This window comes from Pseudorca crassidens, chromosome 4 (genome assembly GCF_039906515.1).
Source record: "Pseudorca crassidens isolate mPseCra1 chromosome 4, mPseCra1.hap1, whole genome shotgun sequence".
Classification (NCBI taxonomy): Eukaryota; Metazoa; Chordata; class Mammalia; order Artiodactyla; family Delphinidae; genus Pseudorca; species Pseudorca crassidens.
The window spans coordinates 151,799,922-151,815,142 of record NC_090299.1 but is presented as its reverse complement, the minus strand read 5'-3'; the positions used below and the strand labels follow the sequence as shown (position 1 = coordinate 151,815,142).

The window sequence follows — 15,221 nt, the reverse complement described above, 5'->3', positions numbered from 1 at the left end:
CAGCAAGCACCTCGAGGGACTGTGCACACAGCACTGCACCCTCTGTGCACTGGCACCGCGCTGCCCCCAGTATACACCCGCACTGCCCCCAGTATACACCAGCACTGCACTGTCAGTGCACTGCACCTGATACACACGGGCACTGCACCTGAGCACCCAGAACAGGGCTGATCCTGGCAGGCCTTCCAGGCCGACTTTACATTGCAGAGGAAAACTGAAAGGTGGTCCTTCTAGGAATTACCTTTGTGCCTCAGTCAGGCGTGTGAAGAAGCGATGCTGGCCTGGGAGTAAGTCATTTGCATCTCTCCTGTTCGGGCTGACGTACCCTTGACACGCTCCCCCAGATGACTTGTCTTTCCGTCCACTTTGCCTCTAGGCGACCTTTACGGGGCCATCGGCTCTCCGGTGCGACTGACCCGCACGGTGGTGCTGGGGAAGCAGAAGGACCTGGTGCAGCGCATACTGTACGTGCTGACCTACTTCCTGCGGTGCTCGGAGCTGCAGGAGAACCAGCTGACGTGCAGCGGGGCCTGGGGGCCAGACGAGCAGGCGCTGGCGGGGGGCAGCATCATCACGGCCCTGGAGAGGGGCGAGGTGGAGGAGTCCGAGTACGTGGTGGTCACGGTGAGGAGCGAGCCCGCCCTTCTGCCGCCGCACACTGACACCGGAGACCTCTGTCCCCACCTCGCCGGACGAGGAGGCCGGGGGCCGGAGCAGAGCCCCGTTCCCCGCGGCACCCGGAGACCTCGGGGCGCGTCGTGTGGGGACGAGGAGAGTACGGAGGAGGCGACCCGCGGCGGCTCCGCGAGACTCCCCAGCGGCGCAGGTGCGTGCGCGGGGCCGGCCGGCGGGGAAGGGTCGGGAGGGGAGATGCCCAAGAAGCTGCCCGACCGCTCGGCGGCCAGGCCGTGCCCTGAGGGGCGTCCCTGGGAGAAGGTCACCTTCCACATCGGGAGCTCCGTGTCTCCGGACTCGGACTTTGAAAGTCGCACCAAAGCGATGGAGGAGCGGCTGCGGGCCTGCAGGTGTGCGGAGCCAGCGCGCCGACCCCCGGCTGGGCCCGACGCGGCCCGGGAGGCCCGGGACTGGCGGGCTCCGAGGTGCTCCCGGGCCCCCGAGGCATCTGCGGGGGCCCGCGGCGTCAGGACCGGGGCCGCCAAGGAGGCTGCGGAGACGCCCGGCGCACCTGCCGCCCGGGGCGCACCTGTCGACCCCGCGCACGCGCCAGTGAAGCCGTGGGGTCGGGGCGGGGAGAACGCGGACGGGCCTGCGCCGAGCGGGTGCGCGGCCGCAGTGCCGCGCGAGGACGCCGGCTTCAGGCGGGAAGGAGGCCTCCCCAGGAACGAAAGCTCGGACAGCGCCCTCGGCGACAGTGACGACGACCCGTGTGCGCCGGCCTCGCCGGACCTGGGTCCTGGCAGTGACGGTGACAGTGAGCATGACCGGCCCGAAGGGTCGCCGGAGGTGGAGCTGCCGCTGCCCAGGTAAGGCCGGCGGCGGGCCGGGCTGGGGAGATGATGTGCGTCCAGCCGGCACCCACCGGCACCGCTGCTGTGGGCTGCTACAGGGCAGGATTATTCTCTCCAAGCATTAGTGTCCCCAGACCGGCCTGCCCTTCCTCAGCCCAGCTCTGAGCCGGGAGCTGGCGGCGGCTTTGCAGCTTTGGGGACACTGGGGGACGCTAAGGGGCGCGGGGGCAGTGGGGAGCAGGGGTGTCATCTTCCGTCGTCCCCGCGGCAGATCTGTGGCCGCGGACACCGAGCCTGGGAGGTGGTGGGTGACATCCTGCGGGTCTCTCCTGCCTGCCGGTGAGAGCAGCCTGATGCGTCAGGAAAAGCCCCTCTTCCTGAGGCTCCGTCAGTTGAGGTTTGGTGCGTGAAGCAGTAACTAGAGATGCCTGCTGGCCTTTCGCTGTCCTGGCTGCACCCTGAGCAGGTGTGCCGAGTTCCTCAAGCCAGGCTTCGCCAGGATCCCCTCGGCACGCTCAGACTCCACCTTTCCTCTCTCCACACGGTGGCTGGAGGATGCTCTGTGTGAGGTGCAGGCCCAGGCACGCAGCCAGCCGTCAGAATACTCAGTTTTTCCTGCCCTTCCCCGTTAGGAAAACTCCTTTTTCCCTTCAACTCCCTTCCTTTTCCTGCACCACTGACCCACTTCCTGGAGGACTTGTGATCCGAACCACCCCGAATCTGTTTTTCTCACCTGTGCCACTGGGGCTTTGTTTCAGCTGCAGTGCAAGAAGGGAGCGCGTTTTCGCTGTGGGTTCTGATGGCCGATATCATCTTAGGTCTCAGAGCGTCAGCACCCCGAACGTGAGAAACTTCGGCCGCTCCCTCCTGGCGGGTTACTGCCCCACGTACATGCCAGACCTGGTGCTTCACGGGACCGGCAGCGATGAGAAGCTGAAGCAGTGCCTGGCCGCCGACCTGGTCCACACGGTCCAGGTAAGCGATGCCAGCTGGTCGCCTCGGGCTGCTGACCAGGGCGGGGGGGGGGGGGCGGCCAGGGGTGTGCCTGGCAACAGGTGCGATCGAGGGATTGTCGCTGGAGATGCGGGCAGGGTTGCAGGAACCGGCGAGGCTGGTGAGCCACCTGGGGATTAGCAACAGCTGGAGGCTGTGAGCACACCGGGCGGGCAGCAGTGGGGGAGGCGGTGGGGGCCCGCCTGGCTGCAGGAGCACGGCAGGGGCGGGGACCTCACCTCGCTCTCCTCCAGCGTCTGAGCTCTCTCGGTGCCCCCCGTTGGCTGAGCCCAGCCAGAAGCCACAGAGCAAGGTGGTAGCTGATGCAGACGCGGTCCCAGGGCCCACAGAGGTCACCTCCCGAGCCACCCGAGTGAAGGGTGGGGCTGGGGGCGGGTGGGTGGAGCAGACAGAGCAGTCAGCACAGATGGTGACAACTGTGTGCCTTCACGGGGAGGGCCGAAAGGATGTCACATATGGTTTGCCTCTTAGCCGCTCCTTGCAAGATCCTAACGGTAATTTATTTTAACTGATGTGTCATTAAGTTCGCTTTGATGGCTGCATGAGAATGACTGTGTAGAGATTAACAAGTCTTCCTGCAAGATTTTCTTGTGGCTGCTGCTAAGCGCTTCTCCGCTCTCTGCTGCGCGACAGGAACTGAGCGGCGATGGAAATGCTGTCAATCTGACAGGCCTGTTTTCAGTTGAGGTGCTCTTGGACAGATGTGCAAAAATAGCTGTTTTGCATTGGAAACATACTGTATCTTGTGCAATAGGGAAAGTTCTCAGCGCATTAGGAAAATTGGAACTTGGCTAGCTGCCTTCCTCCTCGCCCAGCAAATCCTTTTGGAGAGGTGGACAGACGGCAGTGCGTGCCGCCTTTGACCTTGAGCTTCTCCTCTGTGAAGACCAAACGTCCATCAGGCACAGGCCAGGCAGGCTGGAGGTGTTGCTGTGAAATGGGAAGAAAAGCCCGGTGGTGAAGCAGATGTGCTCACCCCCCTGAACAGGGAGGGAGGGAGATGGGGAGAGGGCGGCCTGAGGCTGCGGGCCCGCCCGGTGTGGTCGTTGGTACCACGATCCTGACCCGCCCTGCTTTGTGCTTGGCTACCACCCTCCCCAGGCTGGCCCTGGAAGGAAGCAGTGCCGTTAATATTCTGTCTTCGTAGCCGTCAAGAGCACTGTGTCCTTGCCTGTCACCTCAGAGGCCCGCACGTTGGTGACCTCAGAGAAATATGTTCAGTGCCCGCCCCGCTGTGGACACGCATCTATTGACTGATAGCCCGTCTTGCCCTTATTATCTGCAAAACCATACATGACACTTTTTATATGTTCCACAGGCTGACAAGTTCAGAGGTTTGTGTATTAGGTTTCCATGGTGACCATCTAGCGCTATAATTCTTACATTTAAGAAAACAAAATCCTGTTTCCTCTGTTTGTAACTCTTAAAGACTTGTCATCTCTCATCTTCTCTTCTTCCTTGCAGTAGTGTTTTCACACTGCAGCTGTTCTCACCTCTGTAGACTATGCAGTCAGCCTGAGAGATGGAAAGTCGCTGACCATAAAAACCTGTATTGTGTCAGATGGTGGGAACACGCCCCGTGCAGCCGGCTTGGGTGTTAAGAGGAAACTGTGAAGGGGCATAAACTGTGTTCAGAAGTGTACTGCATTCAGGATGTGTCCGGCTAGCATTAGCAGAGTTCTCATGTCACTTCGTCACGTTCGTCTTAATGGATTTGGCTTTTGAAGTAAGCGTTCCATTTAAACTGCTTCTCAGACTGGGGCTCTGCTCTGTGGCAGAGCTTAAATAAAAATTGCCGTTGACGAATATTTGTGGAAAAGTAAATTAGGAGGGTGGGGGGGTGCGTTATATTGAATTTACTGCCCCTAAAGCCTACTAATTATTTAAATTCTTGAGTGTGTTATCAGAGGAAGACACAAAGGCCCAAGAACAAGTACATGAGCCGAGTCAGGGCTGAAATAACAGCTTGCTGAGGAAGAGGGGCTCGGGATACATTGCTTTACTGTAATTTGCTTTCGAAAACCTGTTTTTCGGACGTTAATAATTTCTAGTGTTCATGCCAGACTTCATCCAGCTTTGAGATTCATAATTGTTTTTGGAGAAGGAATTTTAGTAACTGTTTAAAAGCAGTTGATCTACATTGCTGATCTGCTCTCTAGGCCTGTGCACGATTGGATTGTAACATCTGTCTTACGTAAATGCGTCCTTGTGCAGCGTCGGTGGACCAGCTTGTGGAGATTCTTCTCTCACTGAGGCATTGCATCTGGAGCTTCCGATACTAAGAGTTTCTTTTTGTGCATTTCCTTATCCTAGTCTCTTATGAAAGGAAGCTGTATCAACTTTATTTCACTCATTTTGATTTTTATTACTGGCTTCCACGTGGTAAGGTTCTGATGGTCTTTAAATATTTAAACACGTGTTCTTGTTTAATCCACATACTACCTCTGTTCCGTCACTGGAACTGTTTCTTTGCCTTCTAACATAAAGATTACACAGCTGCCTTCAATTAGGCTGAAGTCGTATTTAGTTTCATTCTTTTCCTGCCGCATCTAAACGCGAATTCTTTCTTCTGTTTTCCTTTTGGCTTTAAATGGTGAGGTAGGAGAGAGAGGGTGAGAGAGCCAGCTTCACTCTGCACCTGTGACTCTCAAGGAGCTTTTTCTCTCTTCTTTTCTCATGTGTCTTGTCCGCCTGCGGGTACTGCTGATGGGGGCTGGGGCAGGTATTACGTTACGGGGCAGTGGAGGTGGTGGAGGAGACCGACTTGACACTGACGCTTTGGTGTTACCACTTGTTCGCTGGTCGTCAGTTAAATCCATTGGCTTCGCTAAGCCTCAGAAAAATGTATTTAGAGGAACAGATAAAACGTAACCCAGCAGTTAAGAGTTTGGCTTCTAAAGGCAGGCAAACCTGAGATTGACCCGTGGTTCACCCCTCGTGGCTTCGTGGCCTGGCGCAGGATTCTTTAATCGTCTAAGCATCAGTTTCATTTTCTAGAAAATGACAGCAGTTAGAGGTCTGCTTGAAGACTGTGAGATGATGCACATCCAGTGTTGAACACAGCGTCCACTGAACGCCCGACAGACGATAGCTGTTACAATGACACCCGTGCACGCACTTTGTAAATGAGTTTCCCAAGATGCTCCTGCTGGGGGTGGTGGAACAGAAGCGGGACACATTCATTTCAACGCTAACGGCGGCTGCTTTCCCTCCCCTGGTGGCTTGGCGAGGAGCGGCCAGGCCGCTCCAGCTCTGTAGGGTCGGGTCATCGAGACCAAGATTAACATCATGTATCAGTGTTTCTTTTAACAAAAACTGTGCTCCAGGGCTCTGGGCGTCTTCAGAATGCTCTGTGAAACGAGGCACCGGCTGGATACGGCAGCCTCTTCCGTTTCTTTTTAAGAGTAGCAACAGACTGCAGAAACATGCAGAAATCAGCAGCGCAGCAGAGCAGCTCTGCCGACGGCTTGGCTGGGACGCGTGCCGTGAGCACCTGATTGCCCGTGCAGCACAGTCAGCCAGGGAGCCGACGCAAGGACAGCGAGTCACAGCGACCGAAGGGCATCACTTTAGCAACGCGGGCAGCGCTGGGGTGGCCGGAGTCAGCAGCAGCCTTAGGTCCGTAGCGCTGTGGGGCAGACCTGCTGGTGAGACGGAACACGTCCCGGCACGAGGTGGCGTGCACAGCAGGGCGCGGGCCTTCAGCACCGTCTGGCTCTTGGGGGCTGTATGTGTGGGTGCACCTGTATCCCTGGGTTACGCCGTTAAAACGCGTTTCTGACCGCAGATGGGGGTTTTAAAAATATCTGAAAAAACTACCAATCTCTGGGTATCGCCGACCCCGGTCTGAGATCTTGGTGACCCCTCTCCTCCTAAGCTGCCCTCCACCTTCCAGCCTTGCACGTGGCCACGGAGGGCTCCTTCTCAAACGTGGCTTCTGTCGGTCACTCTTCTGCTCTCACAGGGGCCTGTTTCTTTAGAGTGAAATCTAGGCTCCTTGGCTGGAAGTGCCCCCTATATGTGTTTCAGACACATACGCACACGTGCAGCCCTGCTCTCCCGTGCGGCTCGGCCACACCATGCGCCAGCCTGTAACGGCCCGCCCTCTCTCTCACCTCCTTGCCACGTGCGTTGCTCCCTCTGCCTCAGACGCTGTTGAAGCAGCCCCAGTGCCTTTTGCAGGCCCCGTCCCAACGTTGCCCCTTCTCTGAACCTGCCCCAGGCCCTTTGCACGCGGTGCTTGGATATGCCTCCAGCATCTTCCTTCCACCAGGCCTGCGGGCGTCTCTCCGTCCAGCGCCTGGCCCGGTGCCCAGGGACGCTGCACGGTCCCCCTGCGCTGGGCGGAGGAGCGTGTGTTCCTGCAGATGAAGCTGTGCCCCTGAGCGTGACCCTCCTTCTAAAGTAGAGAGACGCGGCGGAGAGTCTGCCTTTAAGACATAAAGGGGAAGAGTTCTCTGGACATGCCGCCTGGGGCCCTTTGTGTTCTTTTTCTTTACCTAAAGGAGAATAAAATGCTTATTATGTGTCTCAAAGCCATCATTTCTCTTGCATCTTGTAAATATCAGGCGCATGGCTAATTTTATGTTTTCCCCAATTTTTTTCATTACATGCAAAATATTTGGACGTCTCTGCCATTCTCTGCAGAGAATCTATGTACCAGCCTTCTTACGTTGTATTTTGGCGTCATGCACATCCTCCCATAACTGTTCTGATGACCCTTTTTGACCTTGAGCACCGCTCCTCGACTTTAAACTCTTTCCTTCCTCAGCATGTGACCGTCCTGACGTTTAAGGCATCCCCGAGGCTGCGCCCTGTGTCCACAAGTCCGCAGGCACAGACACACAGAAGGTCAGGGGTTTCCTCTGGACCCTGCCCCCCCGCCGGACCCTCCCCGCTCCCGCTGCCCCAGGTCCTGACGTCCTCACCTCCCAGGACCCCTCAACAGTGCCCGTGGTCCAGAATGATCGATTCGCTCTCCTTCTCTACCTTATCACAACTCGGAAGCCTTTAGAGACCGACATGGAGCCTGTTTCCGAGAGACACATACAGCACATGAAACAAAACAGCTCCAACACGATGGGCTCGTGGTCAGGGTGAGGGAGAGTGACCAGTCCAGGCAGGGGCGTTAGCCCTCCTCCAACAGTCCAGAGTAACTGTTGAGTAGGTATGTTTAAGATGGTTACGGTGATAAAAGAAGGAATTGGAATCTTTAAAAAGACCGTCTGTTATGACACACGACTATTCAGATTTGTAAAAGAGCTGAAGAGAGATGCTAAAATGGAAAAATGCAGTCATGGAAATTAAAACTCGGGGGTGGGTTAAAGAGCAGAGCAGATTAAATACAGCCAGAGAGGATTAGCGTTTGTGAAAGAGTGACTAGATGCAGAACTACCGCTTTGACTGTAGCTCAGAGACAGAGGCGCGTGAAAAAATGTGGAAGAGCAAGTAAGAGACCTGGAGGCTTGAGTGAGAAGGTTCTGTCGCGCATACGGAAGGCGGGAAAGAGAAACAGCCTTTGAAGGAAGAACAGCTGCGATCTTTCAGATGAAGTGAGCCCACTGACTCCCAAGTAGGGTAGATATAAACAAACCCTCGCTGAGCGGCAGGACATCAAAGACAAAGGACCCTTGTCAACAGCCAGAGAGGAGGCATGGCCCCTGTCCTTCAGGAGGTTGAACTCCAACAGGTGATTAAAGACATAAGCAGTGAAAGCAGAGCCCACAGCGTGGGGGGAGGGGGGGGCAGGGAGGCACGGGACAGCCTGGGGGCTTCCTGGAGGAGGCGACGTCTACAGTGGGGATGAGCAGAGAGAGGGCGAGGGGGCCGGGCTCCCCCAGGGGCTACAGACTAACCACAGGCGGAGCCAGCTCTGCCGCCACGGGAGCTTCTGTCTGTCTGTCTGTCTCTGTAACTGCTGTCGGGAGAGCCTGCATGCTGAGCATTTAGTGTTTAGTATCCTGGATGACTTTGTAGGCTGGAGGAAGTGTTGGAGAACGGCGAGTGGTAATCAGGTTCCTGTTCTCTGCGTGGATGTGAGACTGAAGGTTTTTAATAAAAACTGGCCAGCCATCCACACGTGTCTGCGTCCTGTAGGCGCCCTCGGCCGCCCGGAAGTGGGTGGACTGGCTAAGGACTGGCTCGGGTCGCTTAAGTCCTCGGTTCCAAGGACATGGAGGGGGATTGGCCCCTACGGAGGTAGAAGAATAAACGGGATCCGATGACGTTTAACCAAGAGCAGGTGCTGAGACTGTGGCCCTCAGGGCACTGATCGTCCATTTTCTCTCTGTGAGCAACCCAAGGCTTGACTTGAAGCCACGTAAGAGCTGCTGTTGTTAAGTCGTGGGGCTGTAACATAACGGGGGGGGGGGGATTTCTTTGAAAGGTGTTTTGTCATGTCGCGTTCTCTGACTCAAGTTCAGTTTAATAAAGTTGTAGAACTTGACAGAAATATCTTCTAGGAAGTGATGAGCAAATTGACACTCAGATGATACCCAAGAATCGCATGTTTTATAATTCAGAATGTTTCAGAGAAAAAGAAACAGAGAGGTTCTTCCCATTACCTGAGTCGTAAATCACCTGCTCCCTTTGTGTGTGAAACAGGCCACCCGGTGGCTCGTCCTGGTTGCTCAATCTGCACTGCTGTCATCAGTGAGCAGATTGTAGAGCTGGCTGTGAGTACCGGCGTCCGTCTGCACACCTGTTACCTGTGAGCCACATGTGGGCTGGCATCTTTGAGGATTCACGAAGGATCGGCTTATTTTTTTAATTAATTTATTTTTATTTTTGGCTGCGTTGGGTCTTCGTTGCTGCACATGGGCCATGGGCGCATGGGCTTTCTCTAGTTGCGGCAAGCGGGGGCTACTCTTTGTTGCGGTGTGCGGGCTTCTCACTGCAGCGGCTTCTATAGTTGCGGAGCACGGGCTCTAGGCACGTGGGCTTCAGTAGTTGTGGCACGTGGGCTCAGTAGTTGTGGCTCGTGGGCTCTAGAGCTGAGGCTTAGTAGTTGTGGCGCACTGGCTTCATTGCTCTTTGGCACGTGGGATCTTCCTGGACCAGGGATCAAACCCGTGTCCCCTGCATTGGCAGGTGGGTTCTTAACCACTGCGCCACCAGGGAAGTCCCAAAGGGACTTTTAGAGTATGTATTGGGCAATACCAGCAGCATAAAGATGGGAAGTTTCTTAGCAAAGTCATAATAGAGGTGACCGTGTTTTCTCCTCTTGTCATTATGTTGCAAGTGTCATTCCCAGTTGTTGCAATCTTGTCTTCCGAGGGATTTCCACCCTGACAAGCTCCTAGGGTTTCAAAGTAGAGGGCTTGGCAGGCTCATTGAGCTACAAGTCAGAAGCACTTGAATGAGTTCCTAGATTCTCTTTCTGACGTGCCAAGATACTTCATGAGCTCTTGTACTTCTTGTCCTCACGTTCCTCTCTATAGAGCAGGACTGCATCCTGTGTACTCATGGCAAGAAAGGTTTGATGAACTCATCAGTAGTTGAAGGAAGCATACATGGGAGCTGGTACTTTCCTACTCTTGGGTTAGAAATAGGTAACTACCACCCAGTCAAAAAATGGGCAGAAGACCTAAATAGACGTCTCTCCAAAGAAGACATACGGATGGCCAAGAAGCACATGAAAAGATGCTTAACATCACTAATTATTAGAGAAATGCAAATCAGAATTACAATGAGGTATCATCTCACACTGGTCAGAATGGTCATCATCAAAAAGTCTACAAATAATAAATGCTGGAGAGGGTGTGGAGAAAAGGGAACCCTCCTACACTGGTGGTGGGAATGTAAATTGATGCAGCCACTATGGAGAACAGTATGGAGGTTCCTTAAAAATCTAAAAATAGAACTACCATATGATCCAGCAATCCCACTCCTGGGACTATACCTGGAGAAAAACAATTTGAAAAGATACATGCACCCCAATGTTCACTGCAGCACCATTTACAATAGGCAAGACATGGGGCAACCTAAATGTCCATCGACAAAGGAATGGACAAAGAAGATGTGGTACATGTATACAGTGGAATATTACTCAGCCATAAAAAGGAACGAATTAGGGCCATTTGCAGCAACGTGGACGGACCTAGAGATTATCATGCAAAGTGAAGTAAGTCAGGCAGAGAAATACCATATGATATCATATATGTGGAATCTAAAAAAAGGATACAGATGAACTTATTTACAAAATAGAAATAGACTCACAGACATAGAGAACAAACTTATGGTTACCAAAGGGAAGGGGAGAGGGATAAATTAGGAGTTTGGGATTAAAATATACACACTACTGTATATAAGATAGATAGGCAACAAGGACCTACTGTATAGCACAGGGAACTATATTCAAGATCTTGTAATAACCTATAATGGGAGAGAATGTAAAAAATATATATATATTTGTATATATATATGTATAAATGGGTCAATTTACTGTATACCTGAAACTAGTGCAACATTGTAAATCAAGTATATTTCAATAAAAATTTTTAAAAAGGAAAAAGGTAACCATGTGAAATGTTAGTCATTTAAGTGCAATACGTGGAAAAGAAGTATGTTAGTAGTTGTGTGGATGACTTAATAGGAACTGGATTGAATCTAAAAATAAAGAAATAGAGAATTGTTCAACAGAGCCGGCATGCGTTAGATATTTAGCACATGCCTTGCCTTTTGTTTTGCTCATTTCCGAGACTATGGAAGAAAAATGTGATTTCTCTCCTTGAGTTACTTATGAAATCACTGAGTAGACAAACAGATGTGAAATCCAGAGCAAGTTAAGACCGTGTGATTTAATGCCAGAGAGTGGACGCGGGGAGTCCTGTTGAGGGGTGCAGGGGCGTGAGGACCCAGGCTGGGCCCCTGAAGAACTGGAAGACTTAGCAGGCAGCCCGGAAGATATTCTGGGCACAGCCCGAGTAACAGGTGGGCGACCTGCCTGCCCAGAGCAGGGAGTTCTTCTGAGGGTGCCCTGGAGGGGAGCGTGTGCACGTGCCGGTGGGCCCAGACGGGAGCTTCCAGGATGGAAAGAGACAAGTCTGAGCCTGGGCGTTGGGGTGTCTGTGCTGGAGTAGGGTTCTGGGTTGGTGAGGGAAGTGGTGCTGCGAGGGTTTGGGGGACGTGGTTACATGGAGGTGGTGGTGTAGGGAAGCAGCAGGAGGCCCCCGACAAGCGGTGGGCGCTGCACTTCGTGTTCCACGCTCATTTTTCTCACAGAAACTCTCAACCAAGTACGATCACACTTTGCAGACGTAGACCCTGAGGCCCCAGGACTAGTAAGTGATGGAGGTGACAGTTAAGCCCAATCGTGTCCAACTTCGGAGCCTTGGCTCCTTGGTGAAATATCAGATCCAAGCTCTAAGGATGGAGCTGGAGGGATTGGGCTTCTAGTAGGCGTTTGAATCATTCAGTCTTAACGTTTTACAGCATTTGGTAAAGTACTTAATTTCTCAAAAGCACTGCGCCATGTATGTTGTTGCTGATAAGTGTCTGTATTTGTGTGTACCCTGGTGTGTACGTGAAGTTGATAAAATCATGAACTTAAGAGACCCGCCTGACAGATTTCACTGTTAATTACTTCTACAGTTAAGATATGGCTCATAAGGAAAAGTAATAAGAAGCATCATGTAATTCAGTGTTTCCTTTGTTTATTGTGGTTCTCTATATGCCTTAAAGAGCCTTTGGACCCCTGGTGGCCCAGTGGTTAAGAATCCGCCTGCCAATGCAGGGGACACGGGTTCGAGCCCTGGTCCGGGAAGATCCCACATGCCGCGGAGCAACTAGGCCCGTGCGCCATGGCCGCTAAGCCTGCGCTCTAGAGCCCGTGAGCCACAACTGCTGAGCCCACATGCCACAACTACTGAAGCCCACACGCCTAGAGCCCGTGCTTCGCAACAAGAGAAGCCACCACAGTGAGAAGCCCGCGCACCGCAACAAAGAGTAGCCCCCGCTCGCCACAACTAGAGAAAGCCCACGTGCAGCAACGAAGACCCAATGCAGCCAAAAGTAAAAATAAAATAAATAAATTTATTTTTAAAAGTAGAGCCCTTTCTAAGAGGAATTTTCCATTGAATACCAGGCAGGGCGGAGGGCGTGTGTGGGTTAGTGTTCCTTTGATAATCCAGGCATGGTCTTCTGGATCATGGAGTTCTTTAAATTCTAAAAGCTTAGACATTGGCTAATCAGCCACACCATGATACGGTCAGCTGCACACATATATTCTTTTTCATACTCGCGTCCATTGTGGTTTGTCACAGGATACTGAGTTTCGTGCCCTGTGTAATTCCTTTTTAAGGTGCGCCCCTGACAGCTCTCCGTGGTTTCTGTGTCCCTGGAGCCTGCACACGTGGGGGCACCATGCTGTGTTCGGGCTGCACGTGCTTCCCTGCCCTGTCACCGCTGTGCTTGACCTGGTCCATCTTAAGTTTGTCCCCTTTCTTGAGGGCCTGGTCCTGGGCTAGGAGCTGAGAGTCCAGGGAGAGAAGAGTCAGCCCCTCCTTCAGGGGATGGGCTCTGGACCTCCTGTCCGTTTGTCCCAACCTTCAGACCGAGCCTTCCTGTGTGCTAGGTCTGCGCTCAGGTTGCCACCAGTGATTTAAAAATGGCTTACGCTCACTTCCTTTCTTTACAGTTCTCTGACCCATTTCGTTCTTCCTCGTAAGATACCTGAGCCAACCCCTCTGTCCCTCCTCTGCTGTTACTACCCCTGGGTCTGCAGCCTCCTGGGCTCACCGGGACCTGGGCAGCCTTCCACGCATCGCCTCCCCAGTGAGCCTCGCTGCCCTTGTGCCAGCGGCTCACTTCCGAAGGCGGAGCTCTGTGTGTGGTTACGGGGCCCCATAAGCTGCTGTCTGTGTGCTTTCCTCGGGTCCACATACTGCTCCCTTCCCTGTCACGATGCTGGGGAAATCATTTAGGAAATTGTGCTGAGTTGGAAACTAGGGCCCAAATTATCTACTGCAAACAATCCAACAAAAGCTAGATTTTTACCCCAACCCTTCTCAGCCTCCTGGCCCCCTGCTCACAGGGAAATCTCAGGGGAGGCGCATCTGATTGGCCTGGCTTGGGTCCTTTTACCACACCTTGCTAGAGGGAGGTGAGTGAAATCCGGGTGAAAGGGGATTGGCATGCATTCCACTCACCATACGTACGTTGGCCTCTGGTCTTTAATGATTATATATATACTTTCGGAACGTAAGTCCCTTGAAGAAAACGTCTCACTATAGATCCGTTGTGTGCTATAGCCAGCACACTGTGAATTTCTGATAAATGCAAAGCATTGAAGGAACTTGAGCTCAAAATAAAAATCTTTTAAATTTCCAAATTTCCATTTCCTTTGCTCATAAGGACCAGGTACACCGATGGCAAGTCATCGTCCTCTTGCTGTGAATTTATGACATACGGATTGAGCAAGGACTTGCAAGAACTTGTAAAGGGAAGTCATTGCAGCCCGGTCTTTACTTTCTGCTTTGGAGAGTGTGCGAGAAGGGTAGGACTGGGGGGTCACAAAAACCTGTGGGTGAGAGTGGGAATTTAGGGTCGTTGTGTGTGTGAGCATTTCGACTGTTTGGTAGCAAGTCTTAAAGAATGAGAGCCATCCTCGGGAAACTGGGCTTCATTCATTCAGGAATCTGCTTCGCCATGTTCTTTATTTCTCACGCTTAACCTGTGCTTAAATAAATGTTGGGCCGCTAGACTTCGCCTGATTTGCTATTCTTTTCAATGGGAAAAATATTCTAAAACGTGAAAGTTTCCATCCTGGATATAGTTGAGGAAAAAAATGTTGGTCTCACCAAAGTTCTCATTCAGTCTCTTCCCCATCTGTGACAAAGAACACAAAGACTGAGTGGAAAAGCCCCAAACGAGGGAGCCAGATCGCCTGGTGAAAGGACAGCGTGACAGCAAACATCTGGGTTTCTACCATCGGCCTTCCCACTACTAGTGTTAGGTCTCAAAAATCTCGGGTCTCGGTCACCCGAGACAAGGTCATGTACCTGTGTGGGTTCTTTGCTGCAAGCGGCAGAAACCGACTCTTGCTAATTTAGCCGGAAGGGACTTCACTGGAGGGATGTTAGGGGTTCTTAGAAATGGTCAGGAGACCGAAGAACTAGGGTTGGGGCCGGCAGGAAACGAGGCACCTGTGGAAGTGCAGGAACCAAGAATCGCTGTGGGTATTCGTGGCGGCTTCTGTCGAGCAGGAGTGCGGTGACCCCAGCTGCTCCCGGCCTCCTGGCCGCCTGCTCCAGGCAGGCGGCCGGGAGGGAGAGTCTCACTGACCCAGCTTGGGCCCTGTTCCCACCCTGTGACGCAGGGAGGGGCCTCCAGGATTTTCCCGGGAAAGGTCCTTCTCCAGAGGGGAATCAGGACGAACCTAGCGCGAGGAACTTTGGCCCAGCAGCCAAAGCAGCGAAGGGCCACCACAGGGCAGCGGAAGGAGCTGCGTGACAGGAGGAGGCCACGCCCGCTGTGCCTTCAGTGACAGGCTCAGAAAGGTGGGCTCGCGGACGCCGGCTTCGAGGCGCGTTGCGTCTGTCTCCGGCTCACTGCATACCTGCCCACCCCCTCCTCTCTCCTAGGTTGGGGCTGGAGGGCAGTCCTGTTGTGCCCTTGATTTGCACACGTGTGGGATCCTGAACACGTGTGTCAGAGGAGCTGGTGGTGAAGCAGTTATACTGTGATCAGTTTTGAGAAATTCAGTGTTTTAGGCCGTTTTTCTTTTTTTCATTAAGTTTT

General features: G+C 53.2%; 1 protein-coding gene across 9 annotated transcripts in view; it reads left to right on the top strand.

Moving 5' to 3' along the window:
- The window catches only part of FNIP2 (folliculin interacting protein 2), a 123,684-nt gene that overhangs the window by 98,578 nt on the left and 9,885 nt on the right, over window positions 1–15,221 (top strand). For 5 of the 9 annotated variants that reach the window (XM_067737048.1, XM_067737050.1, XM_067737051.1 and 2 more), the window contains 2 exons: window positions 377–1,484; window positions 2,288–2,444. In XM_067737048.1, coding sequence (XP_067593149.1) covers window positions 377–1,484; window positions 2,288–2,444 — 1,265 coding nt within the window. Of the gene's footprint in view, window positions 1–376; window positions 1,485–2,287; window positions 2,445–5,480; window positions 5,843–5,886; window positions 8,536–15,221 lie in introns of those variants that run through there. The other 4 variants (XM_067737047.1, XM_067737052.1, XM_067737053.1 and 1 more) reach the window with 4 other exon arrangements.